At 41.0% G+C, this 24,937-nt stretch overlaps 1 protein-coding gene across 1 annotated transcript in view; it reads right to left on the bottom strand.

Moving 5' to 3' along the window:
• The window catches only part of Kl (klotho), a 43,358-nt gene extending 40,213 nt beyond the window's left edge, over positions 1-3,145 (bottom strand). Inside the window, exon 1 of the mRNA XM_027928996.2 lies at positions 2,339-3,145. Coding sequence (XP_027784797.2) covers positions 2,339-3,145 — 807 coding nt within the window. The remainder of the gene's footprint in view (positions 1-2,338) is intronic.
• Positions 3,146-24,937: the final 21,792 nt, after the last annotated feature.

Here is a 24,937-nt window from a genome sequence, read left to right on the forward strand (position 1 = left end):
ACTGTGAAGAGTCCCCCATTATTTGTCCTGCTGTTTGTTTGCCCTGCCTCCTAACCTCCAGGCCATCAGACAAGGATTCTGGAATCTCTGTGGGGTTCAACTGTCCATTCTCCCCAGTATTCCTAAGCCACTTGAAAATTAGTGGAAACAGAGAGGTGTGGGGTGGGGTGGGCCAGCTTTGTCCTTCACCAGCATTAGATCCCCAGATGGTAATTAATATGCTAAGGGCTCCCTGGTCTCTAACTCTGCACAAAAGCAACATCTAGCCTCAGCAGAAATATTCTATTACCAAAATCTGCAGAATAAGTTTTCTCTTTTTCAGATAAGGTAAAAAATGAACTATCCAACCCTCTACCCACTACACACATCTAGAAAGAACATTGAAAACAGAATTAAAGAATTTCACACAACAAAGCAAATTTAAGATACCCTCCTAAATAATGGCAACTTCTAAATGAGATACAAAAATGCCTAAATTCCGAGCTCAAACAAATTTGAAAGGAAACTTAATATTTTACAACAACTAACATTGTGTTTGCAGCATCAGCAAAACCAAGCCTAGTGTCTATCAGTCACTAATTTCTTATGAATACAAAGTCCACTGCATTTCTAGGACGGATGGTTAGTGTTGGCAATTTTTTGTGTAATTCCTCAAAAATGTAACTGAAAAGTTAACCACAGGGTCAAGAGTGGACGCAAGAACCTAAAATGTGTTAATCATTTGAAATACCAGAACACCAGAGAGTTCTTGCAATTCCTTATCTTATAAATGCAATGATCTTTGGTCAATATAATAACAACCAACTACTTTTGTGTACATATAGTTTGTTGTATGCACTCTAAAAATAGATCTTGTATCATTTAAATATTAAATAGTGATTTTACAAGACTGGTGTATCAGATCCCCCCAAGCTAGTCCACTAATCTCCTATTTGTTTGTGGCATGAACTGACCATTTGCTTAAGTTTTCTTCAAAAGATGAGGCAGTTCTACCCATAGTTTTTCTACTACCTACCACCAACTGGTGATGCTTAGAGCTTATTGGTTCCTTAAAAGGACTTACAGAAGAAAAAATTTAAGAAGTAACCCTATGAGAAGATGTGTGTGTGTGTGTGTGTGTGTGTGTGTGTGTATGAATATGATCAGCAAAATCACAACTTCTCAAATAAATTTGACATTCTTGCATTACCGATGGTAACAAACAAGGTTGTGAAGCAGACATGCAATCTAATTTCCCCATTATTACATTACCAGCAGCTCAGAGCACTAAAGCAACTCAATAACCCAGTACTGTTCTGCCTCACTTATCTATGGCTTTCATTAAAAGTGTTTAGAAAGTCTTCATCTTGAATTTGTTCATAATATGTGGCTTTATTCTAAATTGAAAAATATATCTTCCAGTAGATCCACAAGTCACCCAAAAGGGGTACCGAAAGGACTGGCATGAGCCCTCAAACCAATAGGAATTTGAACATTAAGCAGAAAAGGAGGAAGCAATAATTGAGAGACAGTTTTATCATGGCATATCAATATATCCTGCTGTCAAAATATATGAGATCTTTTGCACAAGGGTATTAAAATTACTTTTGTCAGGCTAATAATCTCATCAGTTAGGAATCCTTTCAACTAGAGACAGCATTGGGGAAATACAGATGTTGCAGACACAATCTATACCATCCTGCAGTTGGTTCTGTATTGTTTATGTGCCTAGCTTTGCTTAAGACTGTGTAAAGGGGTCCTCAAACCCTTGGTGACTGAGTAAGGTACTGGTGTGAATGTTGTCCTCTGCCCTAGGGCAGAAGGAATCTCCAAACACGGGTTAAACCCGACCCTCCCAGAGGTGCGGATTTGACACCTTCGCATTTGAAGCAGTGTGCCCTTGAGCCTCAAGTAAAAAAGGTTTTAACGGATTAACACTGATCTCTGGCTGACTGCAATGCCCGCCCGTCTGAGTGGCTTGTGAACGCACTTGTTGCTTTCATCCATCCTCCTCCTTCTCTCCCTACTGCTGCCACAAGGAAATCCCTGCCACTCTTCCCTCTAGAATTCCTCAACACCAGAGAAAGTCCTCTTTCCTTACAGGAGAAACTGATTCCTATTTCCTTTGGATAAATGCGCTCCAAGGGGCACTCACTCGCGCGCTCTCTGAAGGACTTCCCTGCAGGTCCTAACTCCACGCCTTCAAGGACAGCCCAAGCTGCTCACTTGCCTCGCGAGGTGCGAATCCTGAGTGACCCCACAAAGCAGTTCAAGCGAGGCCTCGTGTGAGAGCTGGAGACTCAGGCGCCCCTCGTGCCTCTGGCACCTCTCAGACCCTCTCTCTCCCCCTCGCACTCACCAGAAGAAGGTTGTGCGCCACCAGGTACCCAAGGCTCGGGCTGCCCCGGACGCCTGGGGCCAGGCGTCCGGTGGCGTAGCCGTGCCAGGCCACCACGTAGGGGTTGTCGATGGTGATCCAGTATTTGACCTGGCCACCGAAGTGGCGGAAGCAGAGCTCGGCATAATCCCTGAAGTGTTCCGCCAGGGCGCGGTTGGCCCAGCCGCCGTAAGCGTCCTGCAGGCTCTGGGGCAGGTCCCAGTGGTACAGGGTGACCACGGGCTCCACGCCCAGCTCCCGCAGCCGCTCCAGCAGGCGCCGGTAGTACCGTAGCCCCTCGCGATTGGGGGCTCCCGCGCTGCCATTGGGGAGCACCCGCGCCCACGAGATAGAGAAGCGGTAATGGGTGACTCCAAGATCGCGCAGCCCCTCTGTGTCTCGGAAAACGTTGTTGTAGCCGTCGCTGGCCACGTCCCCTGTGGCGGGCGGGGGAGGTGATGGAGCGCCCGACGGCAGATCAGCTGTCGGGGGATCGCCCAGGGTCCCCGGAAAGTGATGAGTGAACGTGTCCCAGATGGATGCGCCCTTGCCGTGCTGCCTCCAGCCACCCTCGGTCTGGTAGGCGGCGCTGCCCACCGCCCAGAGGAAGCCGTCGGGGAAAGTGTCGTGGAGCAGGTCTGCAGCCTCCGGAGACGCAGGGCGCGCGAAGCGGGCCCAGGTCTGCGCGCCGTCGCCGGGCTCGGCGCGCAGGCAGCGGCCGCTCAGGGCCAGCAGCAGCAGCAGCAACAGCTGAGGCCGCGGGGTGCACGGAGGGGCGCTGGCCGGCATGCTGCGCGGGAACCTGGTGCTGGGGCCCCGCGCCGTGCCCCTTTATGCCCGCGTCGCTCAGCTCCCGCCCGCCCCAGCCGGCGCCCACCCCCGCTCCCCATGGGCCCCGCTGGCAATAATTACCTATGAGCAGGCGCCTCCCTCCGCCCTGGTATGGGAGGGGGGACGGGGGCGCAAAGGGCGAGGGGCGCCCCGGGACGCAGCGCGACAGCCGGTCAAGTGCGGCCAGTGTCGATTCCGGACGTCGGAGGAAGGGCACCTGTTCCTCGCAGCTCATGGGAGCCCCACAGGATATTTCCGCGATGCTCAAGTTCTGAGCACCACCTTCTCTTTGCCATCAATGAGCCCTCCTCGGAGAAACAGTGGCGCCCAACTTTCCCCCATTTGGCGCGGGGTCTTCGCGGGGCCCTCTCGGAGCCCACCGGCGGGCAAGCACCTGCTTTCTCTTTTATCCGACTTGGAGGACGAGGGAAGCTTCGGATTGACTTTGACATTGCTAGGAATTGTCTTGACATTGTAGAGGGAGGGCCACGTTGGAACTTTGCCTTGTGCTTAGAGAAAGGTTATGTGGCAGATTTTCCCTTAGGTAAGGTGCTTTCAGAGAGATGCACCCCACCTTGGCACCAGGAGAGGGGTGGCCCTTCCTTGCCGCCGCCCCCCCCCCCCCCCGCTGTCTAAAAAGCCTTAGAAAGACGATGCAAAATAGATTTATGGGTTGCGCTAGGATTTTGCTTCTTCCCCCACCCCCACTCACCTTTTAACCATTTTAAACTAGCACTAGTTCTTTAAATGGATCTCGGAATTCCCTAGTGAACTTCAAATCACAAATGTTGATTGTTCTTCTGGGGGGAAAAAAGGAGAAAAAGGTACAAAAACAAAACCACCAAAGTTTGACTTTGGGGGCTGGGGTTGTGGCTCAGCGGTAGAGCGCTTGCCTAGCACGTGTGAGGCTCTGAGTTCTATCCTCAGCACCACATAAAAATAAGTAAATAAAATAAAGGCATGTGTCCAACCACACCTAAAAAATCTAATAAATATTTTTTTAAAAAAAAGGTTTGACTTTGAGTACATCTCATCAACTGTTTTTACCCTTTCCCATTCATTTTATATACAGTCACTTTTCAGCTTTCAGTTCCGACTTAGCAAGAAACTTACCTAGGCAAAGTTGTGCACTAACACAGCTGTACTGGAGCCTAAGGCTCCCAGGGTCCCACATTTGCTCCCTTTTCTATGGAGGGAAAGGGAAAGGAGATTTTGCACAATCATTCCCAACCCCTACAACAAAATAGTGCTATAACAATTTTCCAGTTGCCATAAAGCCCTTAGGACAAACGTTAGGTGCCAGGACGGCCATATGCATGTGTGTGTATATATACATGTACCTACATATAAATACAGGATTGGTGAATAATTGATATACATTTTCTGACATAGAAGCCCTGGATGCCACTTTTGTGATTTAGAACAGAGCAATCTCTCAAAGCTCAAGTTTTCTCTTCTATAAAAGGAGGATGGACTGTCTGACCTGTCACTTCAGAGGATTATGGTGCTCGAATGAAAATAAATGTACATAAAGGTGACTCAAAAATGGAAAGCCCAGACAAAGGAAAAATCTTGCTAACAGCTAATGTTTTTACCTTCCTATTCAGTGTGTTATAACTCAGTCCCTGCCCACCCACACATGTGTCGCATGACTAATCTCTTCACAGAGGTACCTGCATTCTCACTGGTGATCTCCCCTGCACTGTCTCACACAAATATAAAGGCAATGAAGTTTTAAGTGTTGCAGACAAGCTACTTTTATTAATTCCCTTGAAACGAAAGCACAACAAATTTATTGCAGTATTTTATTAAATATCCCCAACTCCAGCTAGAATACATTATCATGATTAGTAAGATTAAGTCATCAGATTGGAAAAAAGGCTTATTGCTATTCCGTTAAATGTGCTATTTACATTTTTCAATAAATGTAAAATAACAAACAATGATACCTCAGCAATTAAAAAAATTATACCACACAACTGCACAGTTACTCTCCCTTCCAGCTACATTAAAAAGCTTCTACATCTTGCATCACCTTTCCCTTTCAGAACTGAAGAGCTGAAGATTAGAGTGTTTGCTGGGTGGGAGCTTGTTAATTTTCAATTAGAAATGCTTAATGAGTCTCGTGGAGAATAGCTTAAGCTAAGTATTCACTTATTGATGTAAGGTCTGTTTGTTCGGGGCAGATTGTATCTATTGCTGTTTTTATTTAATCAATAGTTTTTTTTTTTTTTTAAGTTTCTTTTAGAGCAGTGATTAAAAAGTAGGATCAAGTTGATTAAATGCTTCACATCTCAAATTCACCTAAAGGGAACATAAGTCACATGCATCTCTTAGGATGGACATCAACCCTTCAGCATTTGCAGTTTTCCCCGGTGATGGCTAATTTAACCCAACAGAAAAAAATCACGTGATCCCTAAACTTTATTTCCAAAACTTTTTGTTTATCAAAATTCCATTCATGATTAATAAGTTCTGGACTCCCAAAGTGTGAATAAGTACTAATGCTGCTTTTCATGTGTTTGGTTTTATTTTTGTTATTTTTTTTAACCACCTTCAAACATTTACCAAGTTGGTTTCATGTGCTTTGTTCCCTTGCATATGAGAGATTAATTACTTGCTGTGCTTTGAATATGAAGGTGGAGTTACCCATACATGGAAGGAAAGGATGTTTTAAAATTTCCTTTTACTTGGGTCCTACAGCCTAAAAGTGGTCAAAATTCTGGTTATTTTTCCTCCATTATTCACATTCTTTCATCTAGTCCCTTCACAACTATTCTCCTACATGCTTCTGGGATCATAGGATCCTCCACCACCAAAGGAACAGAAGGAGGTTCACTGATTCTCATGAACCCAAACACATACCAATCTCACCAGTCAATTCACCAGCAGCAGACACTCAGCCTCCCTGGGAAGGTGTTTCTATGGGCACCACCATTTCATTAAGCAACAACCATGAACCAACCACACAACTGTGAAGTGCTTAGACTTGGAAACATAAGTGACAGCCCTGGCCCTCAAAAGCAATGTGTAATTGGAAAGAAAGGTTAAAGCTGACAATAAATAAGTGGTTTCATTTGTTTTATTTAGTGTGGATAAATGACACTTTAAATAGCTGTTAGAAAAATTCAGAAAGAGTAGAAATTACTCTACTTTGAGTTGGTTGGAAAAGTTTCTCAGAGAATATAGGGCAATATCCGGGGCTTAAAGAGTAAAATTTGAAAAGAGACTTGGAGGCAGGGAACCCAGGACAGCAATGTGTTGAAGAAGAAAAAGGTTCACATTGTATTTGTGGTGGAAATAAGTTCATATGTGCAAGGAAATAGAGGACTGAAAAGTCAGATGAGGGGCAGATTATTAGAAGTCTTTAATAGGTTTCATTTTATTCTACTTCCCTGGTTCAACTCTGACAAGCCAAACAAAATTGAAAAGGAAGGGACGCTGGAGTTTAAAGCTGCTCTGACCTAGCAAATTCTTTTTTTTTTTTTTAAGAGAGATAGAGAATTTTTTAATATTTATTTTTTAGTTTTCAGCAGACACAACATCTTTGTTTGTATGTGGTGCTGAGGACCGAACCAGGCCGCATGCATGCCAGGCGAGTGTGCCACCGTTTGAGCCACATCCCCAGCCCCTAGCAAATTCTTCATTCAAAGGAGGTTTTCAGAACCACCAAATATCAGGCACACCTCCATACAGAGCTGGAGAGGCAACCGGGTGCCATTCACACCCAGCAGCAGCCTCAGTCTGCTTATTTGTAAGTGAAACAAAAGTAAAAGTGATTTACATTTTCCAAGATCCCAATTTCAAACTCAGGAGTCACCTAGAGTTTTTGAGTAGAAAAGTGTAAGGGCAAACTGTAAGACGCCTCAAGTTATTGTAATAAAGGGGCAGTATTAATGAGCGAGTCAGCTGACTTGGCGGTAACATTCAAGATTAATTAAGAGGAGATCCTGGGATCTAGAAAACACTTTGAAAGCAACTGTAGTAACCTGGATAATGGACTAAGGAAGGCTTATGCCCAGGCATGGTTTAAAATGCAAAGAAGAGAGGGAAAGGTGCAAGAAAATACAAAAGAAGACAAATGAAATATGGAAGGTAGGAGAGGAGAAATCAGAGGTGATTTACATAGTTTGAGATGAGTTGAAATTAAAAATGACAGGAACATAAGTATTGCATAAATACATCAGGAGGTATCATTAATTTGGGCAAAAGATGTGTTCAATGTCAAACAGGTTGAATTTGTAGTATCTGTCAAAGATATAAATGAAGATATCAAGCATATAAGTGGAGATATAGAATCAAAACTCCAGAGGCAGTTACAAATGAAAGAGTTAAGACCAGAAACTTTGATGCCTGAATACTGGACAAAATGAGGGCAGTAAAAGAAATACAACTAAAAGGAAAGAACTGACTGAAGCCTGGTGTATTTCTCCATCTGGGGAGATGGGTAGGATGGAGTAAGAAAGGAAGCCAAAACAATTCTAAAAAAAAAAAAAAAAATACTGAGGAATATCAGAAGCTCCAGGGTCCCTGTCAAGGTTAGATAAATATTTCAAAACAGAGATTGTTACTAAAAGCTCAGTCCTTGTTCCCAGTGCAATCCAGTAACGAGGACACTGTTTTGAGAAAAAAGAAGAAAGGTTTATTGCTTTTTTAGCAAAGGAGAAACTTGGGGGGACTCCTGTCCCAGAAGCTGTGATTCTGACTATCAGCAAGAACAGGGGGCTTTTAAAGAGGGATTCAAAGGCTACATTCCCCATGTTCTCTGTTGGAGTGGCCATTCCTTGTTAATTTGGGAGATAGTGATTTCTGAGATCTTCTGATGCCATCCCAGAGTCTGTATGACTTCCTTCCTGTGGTGGGTGTGTGCTCAAGGACAGACAACTCTGTCTAGGATGGGGAAGAAAGGTAACCCTGTTTCCCCTGAGATTAGGGAGGGGGAGAGATTAAGGAGGAGCAGGGAGAGAGGAAGAGAAAGTTGCCAGCAGCAAGGGCTATATTCAAAGCATAAAGTGGGCCACTGTTACAAAATGATACTAGAAAAGACAACTGATCTAGAAGTTAACTCATGGTGATTTGGGGGACAGTAATTAAATTTTACTTTTGCTTTGCTTTTCTCAGTTGTAATGGGAACTAGACCAGATTAGAATGTAAAGCATTAATGAGAGTCTGTGGGAGGCAAAAACATAAAGAACACACTCTTCTGAAAAGTTTCCCAGTAAAAGGAGTGAGAAGAGATGTCAGTTGTGGGGTTAGCAGAGTTCACAGAACAATTTTCTCAAGATGATCAACTCTGTCAACAGTTGTGCTCAGAATCTTGAAGGAGAAGGGAATTTGAGCATTTGGTGGGAAAGATGAAACAAAATAGCACACCTAGCATCACCTGTGATCTAAATTTGCTGATTGTAGACTTTCAAGATCCCAAGGCATTAAACACGGAGCCAGAGGACAAGAAAAACAAGAGCATGCAGCTGGGATACTAGAGAAAGGAGCATAAGCAAGCACATCAGCCAGGTGGACAAAGCGCTTCAAAGCGCTACTAAAAAAAGACAACAGAAAGGAGCCCCTAAAGGCTTCAAGCCAACTGCAAATGGGTTCTCAGGAAGGTCCAGCTCTGCAGAGCTCCTTGAAGCAAACACAGATCCTGAAGTCACTAGGTGGGCTTTGGTTGCTTTTGCATTCTATGCAGGCTGATTGTTCCTGGATGGCTTCTCTCTTCTGAGTGGATCAGAGAGCCCAAAGGCTTGGATCTTGCACTCCTCAACTCTGCCAAGGAAAACTGCTGCTGCTGCCACAACCTGAACCGATTTGGACACCTACGAAACGTGTCTTGACACAAGACTTAACATCTAAAAGCTGGGAGCTTACACATCAGAGACCTGAAGCATTAAGTTACTAGAGGCAAGTGTTGTTTGTTTTAGAAATGGGGATTGAACCCAGGGACACTCTACCACTGAGCCACACCCCCAGCCTTTTTTTTTTTTTTTTTTTTTTTTTTGTAAATGTTTAATTTTGAGAAAGGGTGTTGCTAAATTGTCTTTAGCTTTGAACTTAAAATCTTCCTGCCTCAAGTGTTTCTACTTGCCCTGTCTCTCAAAAATACTACCAATGAGAATAAGAGACATCTATTTCTCAAAGAAAATTAGACAGGTTATTATATGGAAAGGAAATGGAGATGGAGTAGTACCTGAGGGAGATATGAATAAAAAGCAAGATGATTTTCCTGGCATTGCTCCATAAAGGATCGAGAGCTAATATACTATGACAGAAAAGGCTGGACTGAGATCTGAGATACTATGACAAGAAAGGAGAGACTGAGTCCTGAAAATAGGAGCTATTACATCTCAGTTTTCCACCCATGCACAGCAAAAGTTGGCACTACTCATCCATATCCCCCAGCACCTCCCCTGGGGGAAGAGAAATCCACTACAATCCTCTCTAGACTTCAAAATGGAGGAGAAATACCCAGTCCAGACTCACTAAAGAACTGAGATCTGCTCATGGACTACAGAATAATTCCCCTTTCTCCACCTTACCACCACCCCAACAGGGCTCCTGTAGTCCCAGGTTAAGAGGGGGATCCTCATACCACATTAAGAAGGAGACCATAGGGAAGCCCAAAGACAACAGGGGAGACAAAAACAAGGACACCAGGTGGAAATTCTCACCTCTGTCACCACAACTATAGTAAAGAGCAAGCACAGCGATACTTCTAGTCAAATGTGAAACTTTACACTGTCCTATCTGCCTCAGTTCCTTTTTATCTGGTGCATCATGTCTAGTTTTCCAAAAAAAAATTTTTTTCAAGGCATATTAAAAGACAAAACTACAATGATAATAAATAATAATAAAAATAATGTAAAAAGACTACACAAGCATCAGAACCAGACTCAAAACATTTTTTTAAAAAGGAAATAAGCACCTCTCCATGGCAGGGGGAGTTGTATAATAAGGAAATGTCTTACAGTACATGACATGGCTTAGCTGTGAATGAAATTCACATATTTATATTTCATATGAAAGTAATAGAGAAGTATAACTACCTTAGGCAGTTGTACAAATTATTCAAAAGAAAGCAGTGTATGCATATTCTTTTAATATGTGGAGGTGAAATACCAAGGGGAAAAAAAAAACAGATAAAAGGATTGAAAGTGGGGGAAACCAGTGGGTTGATGATTTTTGAACAAACCTTTCAATATTATTTGACATTTCACCTTATGCATAAGTTAAAGGAAGGACACATCAATGAGTCTTGGTTGAATACAAAAGGATTATATCTTCCTAAGAGAAGAAGGGAAAAGAGGGACAGAGAGCCACAGAAAATGGGCAGCAGAGAGGAAGGTACTGATAGATATATTTTCAAGTGTAAGGCTGCTTCAGGTTGAGAGGAAAGACAGGAATCTCAAATCTAATGGTTTGTATTTTGTAGAATAAAAGTTAATTGCTGAAGGTGAACAACCTGGGTGAGTATGAAAAAAGAAAAAGAGCCAATACAGTGGATTTCCCAAGGAGTCAACAAAAGATGTCTGAACCTTCCTGAACAGTAGGATTGAAGGATTGCATTTTTTTAAAGAATTTTAATATTTATTTTTAGTTTTCGGTGGACACAACATCTTTCTTTGTATGTGGTGCTGAGGATCGAACCCGGGCTGCACGCATGCCAGGTGAGCACGCTACCACTTGAGCCACATCCCCAGCCCCAGGACTGCATTTTTAAAGTAACTCTTTTTTTTTTTTTTTTTTATTGTTGGCTGTTCAAAACATTACATAGTTCTTGATATATCATATTTCACAATTTGATTCAAGTGGGTTATGAGCTCCCATTTTTACCCCATATACAGATTGCAGAATCACATCAGTTATACATCCATTGATTTACATATTGCCATACTAGTGTCTGTTGTATTCTGCTGTCTTTCCTATCCTCTACTATCCCCCCTCCCCTCCCCTCCCCTCCCCTCCCCTCCCCTCCCCTCCCCTCCCCTCTTCTCTCTCTGCCCCCTTTACTGACATTCGTTTGTCCCCCTTGTATTATTTTTCCCCTTCCCCTCACTTCCTCTTGTATGTACTTTTGTATACCTCTGAGGGTCTCCTTCCATTTCCATGCATTTTCCCTTCTCTCTCCCTTTCCCTCCCACCTCTCATCCCTGTTTAATGTTAATCTTCTTCTCATGCTCTTCGACCCTACTCTGTTCTTAGCTACTCTCCTTATATCAAAGAAGACATTTGACATTTGTTTTTTAGGGATTGGCTAGCTTCACTTAGCATAATCTGCTCTAATGCCATCCATTTCCCTGTAAATTCTATGATTTTGTCATTTTTTAATGCAGAGTAATACTCCATTGTGTATAAATGCCACATTTTTTTTATCCATTCATCCATTGAAGGGCATCTAGGTTGGTTCCACAGTCTAGCTATTGTGAATTGTGCTGCTATGAACATCGATGTAGCAGTGTCCCTGTATAAACCAATTTATCTCAAACACCCTCTGTAGTATTTCAAGTCAGCTAAATGCTTAAAATCAACAAATTTGTGATCTCTTTTTCACTGAGATAATGAAACACCTCTACTTTCTCACAATAGAAAATCAAATTTGCTCTTTCCTTGAATATGGTCAGTCTCTTGTTGAATTGGACTAAGGTCAGCAGTCTAGAATTTAGATGGCCCAATTAGCATCTTTTGGGCCTGTTCTCATAGATCCACATCCTATTGCTGGCCATAGGCTTGATGCTGGCATCCTGAGTCATCAGGTCATGGGTTAGAAGAAAAAGTGAATTAATAAGTTGGAATGTATCACTAGCAGAGAAAAATAGCTCCAAATGCATCACTCTCCAGTGTGACTAATAAAACTTGGTGTCACCCTTGACCAAGTGACCACACAGAGAGCTATGAATCCTCACCCTTTGGTATGGATGTTGTGCCTGTGACATTTTGAGCATCTCTAAAGACAGAGCCTGAAGACCTGATTTTTTTTTCCATCAAAAGTCTCCTAGTCCTAGGTGGCCTCAGCACTTTGATCTTTATAGCTTACTTTCTGTGGCACAAGTCTTGTGATTCTAGCTTCAAGGTTCTAGTTTGGATCCTCTTCCTCTTACTTACTGCCCCCATCTCCTAGTCTGTGGCTGACTTTCACCTCTCTCCTGATGCCCATCTTGCCGAGAGTTCAACTACTCCTTGGTTTCAACTGTGAAAGCAATTCACAAAATTAAATCTCTCCAGCCATGACCTTGTCCTCCCCACTTTTATCTGCAGGACATACTCAGCATTTCCATTGGGACATGTCAAGTGTCCATCTAAAGTGAGAAATTTTAATTGGCAAAGTACACAGAGAATTAGCAGGAGAACAATCAGAAAAAAAAGAACAAACCTGAAAAATATTCAACATCATTAGGAATAAAAAAGAAATTGTGCAAAAGTAGTCCAGAAAGCTATAGAAAGAAAAGGAAGAGGGCTCGGGCTGGGGCTCAGTGGTAGAGTGCTTGCCTAGCATGTGTGAGGCACTGGGTTCAATTCTCAGCACCACATAAAAATAAACAAAATAAAGGCATTCTTTCCATCTACAACTACAAAAAAAATTAAATTAAAAAAAGGAAGAGAAAAATTTTACACTAGTGTAATCAAAGCAATGTATTACTGGAATAGAGATCGTTTTTTTAAAAAAATCAATGAAACAGTAGAATGTACAAACAGCTCTGGAGAGAGACGGTAAATTTGTATAAGCTAAAATGTGGGGAAAGAATTATTTTCTTTTTAAGATGGAGGAAGATGGCCATTCGTTTGGAGAAAAAAATTCCTAATTCACAGAATACTAACAAAATATTCCTGATTGACAAAATAACAACAAAAAAATAAATGCATAAAAGAACTAGAAAGATGTAGCAGATTTTCTTTTATCTTGTGACAAGGAAAGTCTTTCCCAGAATGCAGCAAAACCCAAAAACATAAAGGAAAGGACTTGACAAAGTTAATTATACTAAAGGACACTAGTAGTAAAATTAGAGACAAGTGACAGAACAAGAAGAAATTATTTGCAGAAGGCTAATATCCATAACCTATGAAGGGCCCTGTTAAGTTAATTAATTAGTTAATTAAAATCAATCTACTCAGTGTGAAAATTATCACAAGATATGAACAGGCAAATCACTAAAGGAAAAAATGAAAATGACCTACTAATACAACCCCCACCCCCCAAAAAAAATATCTTATCAAACTAAGAGAAAACAAAAGAAAATTGTTGAAAAAGGGAGATACAATGTTTTATCTCCAAATGGGAAAAGACTAACATTTAATGTTAGAACATAGGAAAATGTAAATTTATGCACTGTTGGTGGAAACATAAATCTGACACCTTTGGAGAGTAATCTGTCATTTTCTAGAAAAAATATACATGCCTATGTCTTAACATTTAGAAATTTCACTTCAAGTCCTCTCCAATGACAATACAAAAACATAATACATATACATAAATGTCTGGGCATCATTTTTTTTTTGTAATAACAAATGATAGAAACATTGCCACTAACCATCAGTAAGTTCAAATGAAATAAATTATGGTATAAACTCAGATTTCTTCTAAAAAGCTCCCAGGTAAAGATATAACAAATTCTTACCTCTAAGACATGGAATAGGTAGAGGAATCTTCCTCTTTTTAAAATGTTTACTTTACAAATGCTGAGTCCCCACCCCTTGTTCTTAATGAGAGAGAGAGAGAGAGAGAGAGAGGAAGAAAGAAAGAAAGAAAGAAAGGGGAAAAGTAAGCCAAATAATCACATTGGAATTAACTCCGTTTTGTAGTGCCAGAGGGTGTAGGCATTAACAAAGATTGATGCTCTACACATGGGAACAATCTCTGGTCTCATTAGTTCTTTTCTTTCCAACTCTGTTTACCTCCCAGAGAAAAGATTTGGTGCAATTATCTAGAAATTCCAAACATGGAACCTACATTCTTACAGAGACAATGTCAAAAAAAAAAAGGACTGCATAAAGAGTTGGGAAGTTGACACAAGACACAGAGCCAAGGAAGGAAGGGAAAGAGAGAGACGGGGCCTCAGCAAACATTTCCAGGACACACCCAGCTCCTCTTGGGGATGGTGGCGCCCTGCACCTGGCAGGTGCAGGAGTGGGGGTGGTTTCCTGTTCCTGGAAGCTTGGGCTCCATTGTGTTTTGAAAAGCCACCTGATACCCATTAATAAACAAATCCCTCTTCTGTGAAGGCCAGCCAGAGTGGGTTCTGTCATTCGTAGCTGACACCAGCCAATATACCAACCACATGGCTTTATCCAGCTGGGTGCCCCAAATGTATAAGAAACAGAATCTTTGACTCAGAAAGAAGCTTAGGAGTCATGTGAACTAAACTCCCACCCATGTAGGAGTTTGTCCAACTACTTCTCTAACCTTATTTGTCTCTGCTTAAACATTTCCTATGACAGAGAAGTCACCACCTGGTGAAGAGTCCACACCTTTACTAGACAATTCTAATAAATCAGATATCATTCTTTCTGTAGGACATGGCTTCCTTGAATCTTCTATTGGAGAGTCTTTGTTCTGTCCCAGGACCAATACAGAGCCTCTAGCTTTCAAACCTTGTGGTTTGAAAAACCACATGTCAATCTCTCGCCTTGGAAAGTGCTCAGTGAATATTGGGGGAATGAAAAGAAGAATGAATAGCAACTGTGTTTAAGGACTGTAGCGACTGCAACGAGACAGAGCTTGTGATCACATGTTCTTACAAAACCCACTCTTCCAGTTCCCCCTCCTCCAGCTGACTACCAGTGAAAGACTGATACCAGTCTAGTCTCCATGGTAGGAGGAAGCACAAGTCCCACAGAATACCCTTGGGGGAATCAAGCCCCTGGGGATGGTGTTAGAGGATGTCAATGGTGAGATGACAATATTGGGGCACAGGCTACAAGGTGTTCTGGAATTTGAGAAGACTGAAAAGCAGAAACACAGAAGAAATTGGGAGGCTAAAATTAATAAAGAAGAAATTGGAGAGCTATAACTAGCTCATTATATATAGTGAGCTGACTGAAGCCCCATGAAGTTTAGGGCAGCTGACCTGGAGCTGTGCCCCGGTTTGGGGTGGGGAGTCATCTACAATCACAGTCCTTTGGGTATGATTACCCCCCTGTATACAGAAAAGAGGTGAGGATAGTCTGACCTGAACTGGAATTAAACCTACAGCAAGCAGGCAAAAACTCAAAATTTATTTAATATTCCAGTGTATAGAAAAAATGATTTATTATTCATTTATTCAAATATGTACTGATCACTTTTTCACTCTGGTGGTGATTTCAATATCCATGAAGACTCTCTCCAACACTCTGGCCTCTAAGTTCATCTCAAGGATCCTGGCTTTCAACCACTTTTGCCACAGTCTCCCACATCATGCCATGGACTTTATCATTATCAATAATTGCATCAGCTCTAAAATCTCAGTCTCAACCATCCTAGTCTCTAACCACCACCGGCCATCTTGCCATCTTATTCCCAGTAGGACTGATAACCACTTGACCCTACCACCTTGCCACTGCCCATCACCCCAACTCCATTTTGTCCTTATTTCCCTCCTTACAAAACTTAAATTCCTCTACTGGCCCTTGTAATCATTTCCTTGCATTCATTCTCAATGGCCTTACCTCTCACCCTTCAAATTACTAGCCTGGAGAATCCCCAATCCCATATAAGTCCGACTTTCTACTCAACTCCTCTTCCACCCCTGAGCAGCTGGATGGGGCTGGAGAAAAACACCACCATGTTGATGGTCTCATGGTCTCATTTAAATGCATGGCCACAAGTCACAGATGGGCCTTCAGTCCTGCTTAGCCATCCTGCACAACTCCTATATCTTTTTCTCTTTCCCTCTCCCTAACTCACACCTTTTCCCTTTCTTCTAACCCCAACACCTCTCCTCCTCCTCCTCTTCCATTTCTCCTCTTAGATGCGGACTTTGCTGCTTATTTCATTGAGAAGACAATATTAGTTGGGATAATACATCATTCCACAGCCTCCCTCCACTAATCCACCTGCAGGCATCTGTGCTTTTATGCTCTGCCTGCTGTTCTGTAACAAAGGTGAAACTGCCACACTCCTATCCAGAGCCAATCTTCTTCTTGTTCTCCATCCCACCCCACCTTCATAACCAAGAACTCTACTCTTGAAATCTCTCCCTGTTTTACTCCTTCATCATCATTCTTTCCCTCCCTGCTGGAGGGCTATTTCCATCATATGTGAACATATAAACTGTGCTACACAGAATTGAGGTACATCCCTCCAGTTACCATGCTCTTGGCAGAATAGCTCCTTGAAAGAATGATCTATGTGCACTCCCGTTCCTTTATTTCCATTCTCTTTTCCCTATGAATTTTAGATACAGTTAAATGTAATATGTGATTCATAGAAAAGAACATGAATTATTCATTTAAGATGTGATGCCTACTAATCTAATAAGTCCACGTGAACCTATCTTGCAATCTAAGAACTGAAAGGTTACCAGTGACCAGTTCACATCATGAGTTCCTCCTATACTCAATCAGGTTATCAAAGAGACAACTGTAATCCCTCTTGAAACCATCCCATTCATACTTAAGTCAGCTCCCTAAAATAACTAAAGTGGAGGTCACACAGAAGCTCAGTGTGGCTAAATCCAATGGTTGATTCTCAGTCCTCAATTTAATTAATCTCTCAGCCGCATTTAACATAGCTGACTGTCCACTCCTCCTTAAAACAATATTTAATGCCCCAAATCTTAAAATCATAGTTGATTTTCTCCCTCATGCAACCCTTTTCCATCAGCAAACCCCACTGATTTTACTTTAATATAATGTAAATCCTGGTACCATGATATCTCACTCATCATATCACTTTATCCCAGCCACTGTTATCTATGTCCTAGACTATAGCAATCTATCTCCTCACTGATCTCTCCATTTCCATTCCAGCTTGTTTCCTCAAGCAGCAGTCAAAGTGACCTTTTCAAAATGTCAAATTAATCATTTTCCTATTCAGTTCCCTCCAATGGCTTCCCATCATACTCAAAAAAATTCTGAATTCTTCATATGACCTGCAAAGCCCTGTAAGATCCTGACTTTGCCACCTTCTTCTTCTCCATCTTCTTCCATTCCCACTCCACACCATAAGGGCCTTCCAGCCCTTCCTTCCTTGAACAGATCAGGCACAGCTTTGACTTGGGTTATTTATACTTGCTGATCCTTCTACCTGGAATGTTTATCCCTAAATACTGTAGACGGTTTCCTCACTGCATTCAAGTCTTTACTTACATGTCTTCTCAAACATCATCCTTCTCTGACCATACAGTCCCAGATAGCATCCCTCATCTTGGTACTCTCTACCCCTTATGGTGCCTTGCTTCCCATTATCTCATATTACATCTGACTTTACGTTTTATTCTCATTGTTTCTCTGTGCATTTTTCTCTCTCATTCTGCTAGACTATAACAGGGATTTTGAAATACTCAGTGCTGATGTGTGTTCCTTTGCTGGTGCCTGCGCACATAATAGGTATCTAAATATTCATGGAATGAATGACCTGGAAAACCAGAAAAAAAATCTCTATTTCCATTAAAATCAAAGAAAACTGAATATTACCCAAGTCCATATCTCCAAATGTCTACCATATTTCTGCAAATTGACCATCCCTAATTGTAAAATGCCAGTGTTCAAGGAATAACATACAGCATGATGATAATTGTTACTGAGTGGTAAGAAATTATGCAGTAAAAGTAAGTCCCAATAGAGTTAAGAGGATAGCATATAATAAGATAACAACATAGTCCTGTGAGTTGACAATAAAACAATGGCCTTTCATCTTTGGTATGATTTGAATGTTTGCCCACCAAAATGTATGTGTTGGAAACTTAATCTCCAAAGTCATGTGATGTTACTTGTATTTGGAAGTTAATTGTATTTGGGATCTTTGATCATGAGAGCTCTGCCCTCAAAAAATGGATTAATCCGTTAATGAATTAACAAATTATTTCAGGAATGATTTTATTATAAAAATAATATCTCTCTAGAATATTTGTTCTGTCTTTTCATGTGATGCCCTGCACTGCCTTGGGACTCTGCTGAGAATTCCCATCAGCAAGAAGTCCCTCTTCAGATGTGGACTATAAGAAATAAGATCTATAAGAAATAAGTATCTTTTCCTTATAAATTATCCAGTATCAGATATTCTGCCATAGCAATGGAAAAAATAAAAACAAAAAACTAAGACACTCCTATTTTTATTTTAGAGTTTTGTCTCACCAACACTTCAAAACTTTCTTGTGGGAAGTTAGGGCAGTGGTTAGAGAAAAGTTGTAAGGCAACATATGGACCATTGAGCATCACTACACCCTAGGTCTGGCCAGAGGTGCCTTTGGTATTCACACTGGGGCCAAGGGTTGGAGTCTAGGCTGTTGGGCAGTTCGGTGCTCCTGAATAGTCCCCAGAACCACAGAGCAGCCTCAGAACACATCGTATCTGCTCATGGTCTGCCCCAGGCCCAAGTCAACCCACAGCTCTGAGAGGATCCTACAGAGAAAGATATACTAAGCCCTTTCTTCCTTGAAAGTTCTGGTCATTTCCAAAAGTATAAAATGGGAGGAAATTATTTCAATGGATGCTTCAATTTATTTTCCTGAATTTGACAAAAATAAGGAATAGCTCAAGAAATGTCATTCTGTGTTCCCTTCCACAATGGGATATTGAAAGGAATTATGAGTAGGGCAGAGCATCAAACAGGTCCTCCCTGCCCCTTTGGTGATAGCAGCTACTGGGTCATATTCTCGATCCTGTTGTCAACAACAGCTTTTCCTGGGTCAGGTGTACAACATGAGGGAGTGGAACTGCTTCTATAAGCCGATCTCCTACTGTAGCTACAAAAGTCCCCTCAGTAAAGGCTTGCCCCTTGAAGGGTGCACTTCTCCTTCCTCTGCATTTACCACTGGAAACTTCCCATACTTGTCTGGTAAGGGATCCCTTTATTGTTCTCCTATGTATCCTCTGAGGACTAGAAAAGAAGTCCCCAAATAAGATGAAACATGCACAGCTTATTATTCAGTCAAGGAAGCAAGATAGGTCCTTAACAAGGCACTAAGAAAACATGGCCACGATACACTAATACCATGCACTTCAGGAGAGGAGAGAGGAACAGGGACATGTAGGGGCCGTGAAAAAACAGGATGACTTTTTTCCTGAAACTTATTATTAGAAGCCTGCCATGAAAACATAATGTGAAGACCAAGAGCAGGCAGGAATTCAGATGTAGAATGTCCCCATAAGAAGGTGGCAGGGAAAGGAAACTGAGAGACATAAAAAGTAAGAGAGGGCTGTATTGGGGTTTACAAGCCAGAAGGTCTGCCTGTGTCAGCAGAATGACACAGTGACCACCTGTACTCGTCACTCATCCTGCCTGTTTTTGAAGGAATAAAATCCGAATAGAAAGAACAAGGTGAATTCACCAAGACATTGAATCCATACATTTTTTTAAAAAACGAAGTTATTTATTTTAAGATGCGTTCAACAATTATTAAAGGTCCTCAAAATTATATACTTGGTTACTTAATTGCCTGGATTTTGAAGATTAAGGTTTTTCTATGAACAGCTTCACTTAGATTTGTCATTCCTGTTTCACAATTAGATTCCAGATGGTCCACAGAGTCTTTTAATTAATTTTATCTACCTTGTATTAAAACTGATCATGTGGAAAATTTTTATGTTTGACTCAGCTTTTCTTCCAGATGTTTGCAACTATATGGCTACAACTTCCATGTTTGACAATTTTATTTTAAAAGAAACTACACGACATGCCCATTTTCAAACATGACTTGTCTGTGTAACTACATTTTCTCCACCAAGTCAAACCCACATGACTCACATTTATTTGCCAGATTGTTTTTAGCATGGATTTTATAGTCTCTCATATATGTTCCACCTAAATCAAATGATTAAATTAATAGGCTTTTGAAAGTTGCCTTAAATATTTCAATGAGTGTAGCAGAGATATAATACATGAGAAAGGAAACTAATTAGTCTCAAATTGAACTAGTATAAGTTGTGACCAGCATGAAACAAGTATATGATGATTTAAAATTATGAAATTTGCTAATATTAATGCAAGTATGTGAAAAGTTCTAAATGCAGTCAAAGCTGTGTGATATATATGTGTGTGTCTACATATTGTAGTTCTCCTTCTATAAAGTCCATTGTTTATCTACTTATTTATTCAGCAAATACTTAGCCCAGTCCCCTTGGGTGATGTCCACTCCCAGAGCTGAACTTCCTTGCTGAGTGCAGGTAAAGCCCACCTACCTCGCACTGCGTGTGATGCAAGAGTTTCACATCCCCATAACTCAAGGCTAAGGGGGCGTGCTCAGCTCCTGTTCAAGGTGGCCCCCAACAACTTCTTATTTATCTTTCCTGCTATATTTTTATCCAGAGTGCTGATTCCCACCTTTGTACACTCATCTCCTCATCATCTTTAACGATGGTTTCCCAATAAGACAAGTTCCATATAAGCAGGAATTTTTATGTTTATTTCCCTGCCACACCTCCAGGACCTAGTAGGGTACCAGACATATAGAAGGTACTCGTAAATTTTCCTCGAATGAATGGATGAATGTCTATTATGAAGATGAGGTCATACTGAAGTCATAGAGCCTATAATCCATTAGGACTATGGACCATAATCCAATGGGTGTCCTTACAAGAGACATACAGGGAAGAAGACCATGTGATGATGGACATATGGATTGGACTAATGTAGCTGTAAGCCAAAGATTGTCAAGAACATTAGAAGCCAGGAAAGACTGGAAAGAAAAAAAAAAAAAAAGGTTTTCACCCAGAATCCCAAATGAGGCCAGGCATGGTGACACATGCCTGCCTCAGCTTGGGAGGCTGAGGCAGGAGGATTGCAAGTTTAAAGCCAACCTCAGCAATCTAGCAAGGATCTGTCTCAAAATAATAAAAATTAAAAGGGCTGGGGATGTGGCTTGGTGCTTAAGAACTCCTGGTTCTTAAGAACTTCCTGGTTCAGTCCCTGGTACCAAATAAAATAAAATAAAAATCAGAATCCCAACTGACCTTGGCCCTTCTGACACCTTACTTTTGGTCTTCTGGCCTCCATGACTGTGAGAGAATACATTTCTATTATTTTAAGCCACACTCTTTTGGTAATTTGTTATGGCAGCCCTAAGAAACTAATACAGGTGCCAGTCACCATCTTCTTCCAAGACCAGTTCATCCTTCTGACATCCCTAGTTCCATTTTTGTGACCTCTCTTCTCATGGTCACCTGAACTCAAAACATTTTCAAAGTATCACAGAACTTTCCTGAGGACAATAGTTGAATTGAGAACTAAATAATGAACTCATATTTTATTGTTGATATTGTTTTCACAAACTTATATTGAGGGCTTAAAATTAAGAGTCCCTGTTCTATAGCAATGTCAAGGCCAAGTTCTTACTCTCAGGGGCTGCAGGGATGATGGTCATGGATAGGGGAGGAGACAGACAAATAATTACCAAGTATATTGTGTGTGCCAGCTCAGAGGTACATGTGAGATTTTTGGGCAACATGATTTTAAAAGTCCTTTCCAGCAATGATTATTTCATGACTCCTCGACTGTACCATTCATTAGCATTCACTTTGTGCTGAATACTTCATGTTACCATGAAATATGATTTAACTCCTACATTATTTAATTTTCCATAAATTCAAATCGTGTAACCCAGATTGGGAGTTTAAGATAAGATCTCTTCTTGCCTTTTTTGCTTGTCTTGCACCAAGGCCTGTGGGGTGACATTCATTCAATGGCCATTCATTATGAATGTCAATGGGTTTCAAATAAACAACTGTCCACATCCTCTTTTCTTCTAATTTTATCTTCCCGATATACTAAAATTTGCTGATGTAGAGTTACTTGTGTCTAGAGAGGTTACTGGCAGGGTTGGTCTCCATTTTTTTTAATTCTTACTTTATAACTTAAGCCCTTTTTAATAAGATCCTTAATGGTATAAGAGAATTATACTATCCAGAAAAAAAGCAGCAGAATGCAAAATAGTATATATAGACTATATCCCAAATGGAATATAGAACCTGTGATTGAGAGAGACCAAGACGTACGTAATTGGAACACTGCAGATGTTACCAACTTCCAAATGCAAAACTATCATGCTACTGTATTTATGCCAAAGTTCCTGTTCTCACTCTGCCTGTACATGCGGAACCTGAGGCTCCCTTTAAAGCTCTGTCCTGTATTCACATGTGCTCACACCTGACTCAGGTGCAGACACTTGCTGGCTTCTAGTATGTGGGCCTGTCTGTTACCAGATCTTGTTCACCAATAGTGAGGCCACCTGAAGGCTAATGAACCCCAGGAGGGAAATGTCAGTGTCTGCCCTAGGTGGGTGCAGTCCCCAAAAAACACCACAATGTTTCCAGGACCCACAGCAATGGGGAGATCAGCCCCTTTCCAGCTCCACCATAGTGTCCCCCAGCTCCAAAGGCACACTTTTTATGTCCCTAAACTCAAAAATCCACAAAAGCAAATCACTTGTCCTCTGTTCCAATTCCTCTCCCTCCCTAAAGCCTGAAACCCCATTGAGGCCCAGGTTAGTTAAGACACTGCCTTTGTTTTCCTCTGTACCTCCACCTGGGCCCTCAGAAATGCAACAAAGAGCCAATATCCCCCTCCCAGCAAGCACAACCTCCAGAGAACCAGGGACCCCAGAGCATCAAATACACACTTAGCCCCCCCCCCCCCAAAGGATCAGCAGCCCAATCCATTGTCCAAATGCTCAAACTCAGAACACAATTTGAATTCAACTAGGACACCCTATGGTATATATGGGTGCAATCACGTGTATGGGTAAAGCTAAATGAAAATACATCAAAACATTAACAGTAGTTCCCCTCTGGGTAGTCAAACTCCAAGTCATTTTAATTTTTTATTTTTTTTGTCTGTTCTTTTTTTTAAATTTTTATTATTGGTTTTGTCTGTTCTTTTCATATTTTCAAAATTATTAGTTTTATAATCAAGGGAGAAAAAGGATAATTAAAAACATCTGATCAAGTTTGTAAGCTATCCAGGAGGCTCCTCTTGTGAACACCCCTAGCAGAAGTCAGAAAGCAGAATGAGAAAACCGTAGGGTGGAGGTGGCGGTGTTCACATTGCAAGGATGATAGACACAAAATCCTGCAGGACATCTCAGATGTGTTCTAGAAGGTGCCAGAATCTGCTAGGGTGCCACCATTATTTTTGTTCATTAAAAGTAGAGACGCACAGCAAAACTGACTCTTTGGTTGGTATGTTGCCTGATGATGCTCAAGATTCACAAAGGCAAGGAAGTGCATTTTAGGGGGAAAAAATTTGCAAGTCGTTCATTTGTACTAGTAGCTGTAGAATTAACTGAACCTACACAGGGAAAGCTTGAGGAGTCCTCTCAGGAGCCCATTGAAGACATCTGCTGAATAGAGAAAGTTGGCCAAGAACATAATAAGACATCAGACTGTGTGACAAAGAGAATACAGAGCATCACTATGGAAAAATTTAATAGTGTTGTGTGCACTAATGAGCAATTTATTCTCACTCCATCTGATGGAACCATTCTGCGTCAATAGGGGCCAGCAGAAGCATCCAAGGCACATCGATTTTTAGAAAATAATAGAATTCATGAGAAATGGCAAAACTAACTTTAGAGATAACTTTAAATTAGAGATAATTCACAAGAGCTGTTCAAATAAGGTGAATATAGGTCGCGATTGCTTTGTGTCTCCCTAGAAAATAAGCACCAGGAAAGAGAGTTTGTGACATACAAGTACATACATATATACAATATAAAATGAAAATAATGCATCTATAAAATAATGATGCAGCAAGGATAAATGAGCTTGCTTTAAAAAGTATAGAGTGAAAGTTTAAGAAATGCATGTACATAAAATTTTGTGTGGTAGAGAGAATCATCCTATAATATAAGAATGAACATAGAAACAATAGTATGAGACAATAGAGATTTTTTTTGGCTGTGATAAGACATTGGTTATATTTTACGTTATACAACTTGTTAAATTTACTATTCAAGTTGTACGGAAAGCCACTTTCTGAAATAAAAAATATAAGGAAATTTAAAACCCATGTCAATAAAAGTAGTTTTCTGCAGATACACAAAGAAAAATAAAAGCTATGAAGATGATTGCTATTCTGTTTTTTGTCTTGTATGCACAAGACTCCTAGTACATATTCTTAACTTGTGTTATAGAAGCAGTCTTCATTTTATTGTGCTTTGCTTTATTGTACTTGCAGATAGATACTAATACTTGCAGATATAAACTGATACTGCCTCAAACATACTGAAGTTTGTGGCAACCCTATGGCAATCCAGTCTTTCACTGACATTTTTTCCAACAGCTCAGATGATTGTTAGCATTTTTAACAACAAAGTATCTTTAATTAAGGTATGTAGATTATGTTTTTTAGGCAAAATTCTATGGCACAATTAAAACACTATAGTAAAATGTAAACATAACTTTTAAAATTAGACATCAAAACCAGGCACAGTGGCACACGCCTGTAATTCCAGTGGCTCCAGAGGCTGAGACAGGAGGATCGCGAGTTCAAAGCCAGCCTCAGCAATGGCGAGGCACTAAGTAACTCAGTGAGACCCTGTCTCTAAATAAAATACAAAATAGGGCTGCGGATGTGACTCAGTAGCCAAGTTTCAATCCTAGTACTGAAAAAAGAAAAAAATA

Source organism: Marmota flaviventris, chromosome 4 (genome assembly GCF_047511675.1).
Source record: "Marmota flaviventris isolate mMarFla1 chromosome 4, mMarFla1.hap1, whole genome shotgun sequence".
Lineage (NCBI taxonomy): Eukaryota > Metazoa > Chordata > Mammalia > Rodentia > Sciuridae > Marmota > Marmota flaviventris.